This window comes from Charadrius vociferus, unplaced genomic scaffold, assembly GCF_000708025.1.
Source record: "Charadrius vociferus isolate BGI_N301 unplaced genomic scaffold, ASM70802v2 scaffold883, whole genome shotgun sequence".
NCBI classification, from domain to species: Eukaryota; Metazoa; Chordata; class Aves; order Charadriiformes; family Charadriidae; genus Charadrius; species Charadrius vociferus.
This window is the reverse complement of record NW_009647740.1, coordinates 77,865-81,006: the sequence shown is the minus strand read 5'-3', so window position 1 is coordinate 81,006 and position 3,142 is coordinate 77,865. Positions and strand designations below refer to the sequence as shown.

Here is a 3,142-nt window from a genome sequence, read left to right as displayed (position 1 = left end):
AGAGTCATGGCAGGGTTGATCTGGGCAAGTCTAGTCACAGCAGTACAGCCGTTAGCTGACATGAGACCTCTTTGTGAAGGCATTCACTGCATAAAGAGGGGGGGAGGGGAGATTGGCTAGGAAGATAATTCAAAGGGCTGCAAAGATGAGGCTCACCAGAGGAAAGTAGCGTGACAGCTCTGGGGTTCTGAGAATGTGTTTTACCTCCTCAGTCCATGTGCCATAATTTTTCCTGGCTGAGGTAGGATTCCCTCCTTGAATAGCCACTTTGACCAACCATATTCCAGGAATCCATAGCTGTTTGTTCTGTTTCTGCTGCTGGTTTTGTAATGCTTATTCCATTGCCAAGAGATTACTTGCAGGTGTCTATTATGATGGCACATAGGTAGCCTCTTAAAGAGGGTCAAAAAGTAAAAATCAGAGTTTCAGCGCAAATCTATACTCAAGTAAGCCTTGGGTGTATGCACAGGCTTAGGTTAGACAGCAGGGATGTGTAAATGGAACTGATGTAGGTATCACCAGAATAACTGACAGTGCGTGACCCTCACGTACTGCTAGACATGTCTAGTTTCTATGTTTTCCTGGATCCATCATTGCTAAGGCTGCCCCTTTCTTCCCAACCTTCAGCTATTGCAGGGGATTTCCTTTGCCCTCACAAAACTTTTCATGCCCACACTTTCATCAGCTTGAGGTAAACTAGCTGCAAGGTTACCCCTCAGGGTTGCAGAGAGACCCGTTCTCACAGAAGGGTAACGCATGAGCACACTCATTTGCTCCTCCTCCATCTCTGCTATGTCTGCTTAAATTTCTGCAGGTGTAATTGTACACATTGCTTAGTCTTTTATGTCCTGTAGCTCCGACCATCTAACCTAGGAGACCACACTAGCTAGCAAGAACACCTTATCCTCAGCGCAGTTTCCTTGAACCAGGTCAAAACTCCCCCGCTTCCCCCCAGCAGGCTGTAGCCTTTGAGGCTCACTCCCTCTGCTGGTGCACCCGAGCCTCAGTTTAGTAATCTCAGGGAGTAAAGCAAAGGTTGTTAATTTGGTTGGGGGTTTTGGTTAACGTCTTCCTCCAGTTTGAAGCAGTAAGTCACTCTATTATAACTCTTTGTAAATAACCCTGAGCTGTTCAGATCCCGGTAGAGGTGCTTCAAGAGCTTTTCCAATCCAAATGTGCTGTGTTGACATCTGTGTTGTCATTATCCAATTGCAAAAAAAAAAAAAAAAAAAAAAAAAAAACTTACTCCTAAAAAAAAAAAAAAAAAGTAAAATCTATCCCTTCAGACTTGATTTGTAAGCCCAGACACAAACCTACTAGTTTAAGCATTTTGACATAAGCTTACAAAGCAAGCCTACTTAGGCTGGTACTCATCTATGCCTCTTAAGCAGGTAAGAGACCAGCAGCAACATGACTGCAAGAGCAGAGTCGGGATCGGCATGCACAATTCAGCCATATGAGGAGCCAAAGAGCATCTCAGGCCTTCCAGATCACAGGCAATGTTCTGCATCCTCCTTGATCTAGAGTGCTGCCCTTCTCTGAAGCATCTGAACATGCACATATTTCACCTTGACTTCAGTGGGACTACTTTGCTTAAAAAGTTAACCATATGCTTTGCTGAGTAAGGGATCAGGTGAGTTTAGGGCACTAAGCGACTCTTAGATCATCCACTGCTTTAGCTCTAGACCTTAGATCTCATGAAAACATTCAGTTGTTCCCTTTCTAAATCCCTTCAGGTCATTCAAACCTGCTTCACTGTCAGTAGAGGATGTGTTGTTCTTCATAGTTCTTTTTTTTGTTTGTTTTATTTTGTTCTTAGAAATAAGTTTTAGCTGTGCCCATATTTAAAAAAAAAATCTGAAGTCCTAGGACAGCATACATCAGTACCTAGCGTTTGCAGCTTGTCTTTTCAGGGCTTTGGCCAGTCTATTATTAAATCTACTATACTCACTAGGAATTGAACAGATATCTGTAAGCTGTGTCATGCACTTGCTGCATATGCAGTCACCTCCCTTGAACTTCATGGAGACTGCATGTGTTGAGCGGAAAGCAGATTGACTGGATAATCACACCATTGCTTGCACATAAATGCACCTGCATATTGAAAACCCACTCAAAACATCTGATTTTAAGTTCTCAAGACAGTAGTGTCAATTCTTTAAGCCCGACACCACTTAACAAAAGTTTTAACACTTTAACAAAATGCTTTAGGAATAGGAAAATGGTTTAGACATTATAAGAAGGCTTTACCATCCTTACGCAACCATCAACACATATTCAGGCAGTATTATTTAAAACATTTATTAGTCTTTCATATTACACTGGTCTGGAAAACGTTTTTAACCTCTATGAACAGGATGTGCATTTAGCTCAGCTCAAGCCCTAGTCCAGCAAAGCCCTTTTCAAAACCAACATGAGGTTGTCTGAAGTGATGCAAGTGCTTTGCTGGATCATGGCCTTATTCCACAATTCCCACATGTTCTGTTCACTCAGACTAATCAAGGCTTTCAGAACTTGTCCTCATGTGTGCTACTGATGGAGTCTCCCCTGTCAACTTAAAAACAGGTAGGATATGTACGAAATATTTCTTAACACTGTCTTGCACCTCCCTTCTACCCACTCAGGTTTTAGAGTTATTCTTGTTCACCAAAAAAATCTCCCAGTTATATATGCTGGATTTCAATTTCTGTACTCAAGTACTTTTTTTCCATCTTTTTCATCTTGTTCACTCATTGTACTTAGCTAGTTTTAGCCTAGGTATGATGTTCATTGACTGCAGTTCCTGGAATAAGAGCTTACAGGCATAAGGTATGCGCAGAGAAGACACATGACATGATGACTTGCAGTAGTGGCACCTAGGGAAACAAACAAAAAGAAGGTCAGAATTTGTGCATAAATCATAGAATCATAGAATCGTCTAGGTTGGAAGGGACCTTTAAGATCGAGTCCAATCATCAACCTAACACTGCCAAAACCACCCCTAAACCATGTTCCTAAGCGCCACATCTACATGTCTTTTAAATACCTCCAGAGATGGCAATTCCACACCTTCCCTGGGCAGCCTGTTCCAATGCTTGACAACCCCTTGTGTGAAGAAATTTTTCCTAACATCCAATCTAAACCTCCCCTGGCGCAACTTGAG

The 3,142-nt window shown here is 42.2% G+C and overlaps 1 protein-coding gene across 1 annotated transcript in view; it reads right to left on the bottom strand.

The window, feature by feature from the left end:
• Positions 1-2,447: 2,447 nt before the first annotated feature.
• POLR3B (polymerase (RNA) III (DNA directed) polypeptide B) overlaps positions 2,448-3,142 on the bottom strand; it is a 76,388-nt gene continuing 75,693 nt past the window's right edge. Inside the window, 1 exon segment of the mRNA XM_009881974.1 lies at positions 2,448-2,855. Within this exon segment, the coding sequence (XP_009880276.1) occupies positions 2,726-2,855 (130 nt within the window). The 3' untranslated portion in view covers positions 2,448-2,725.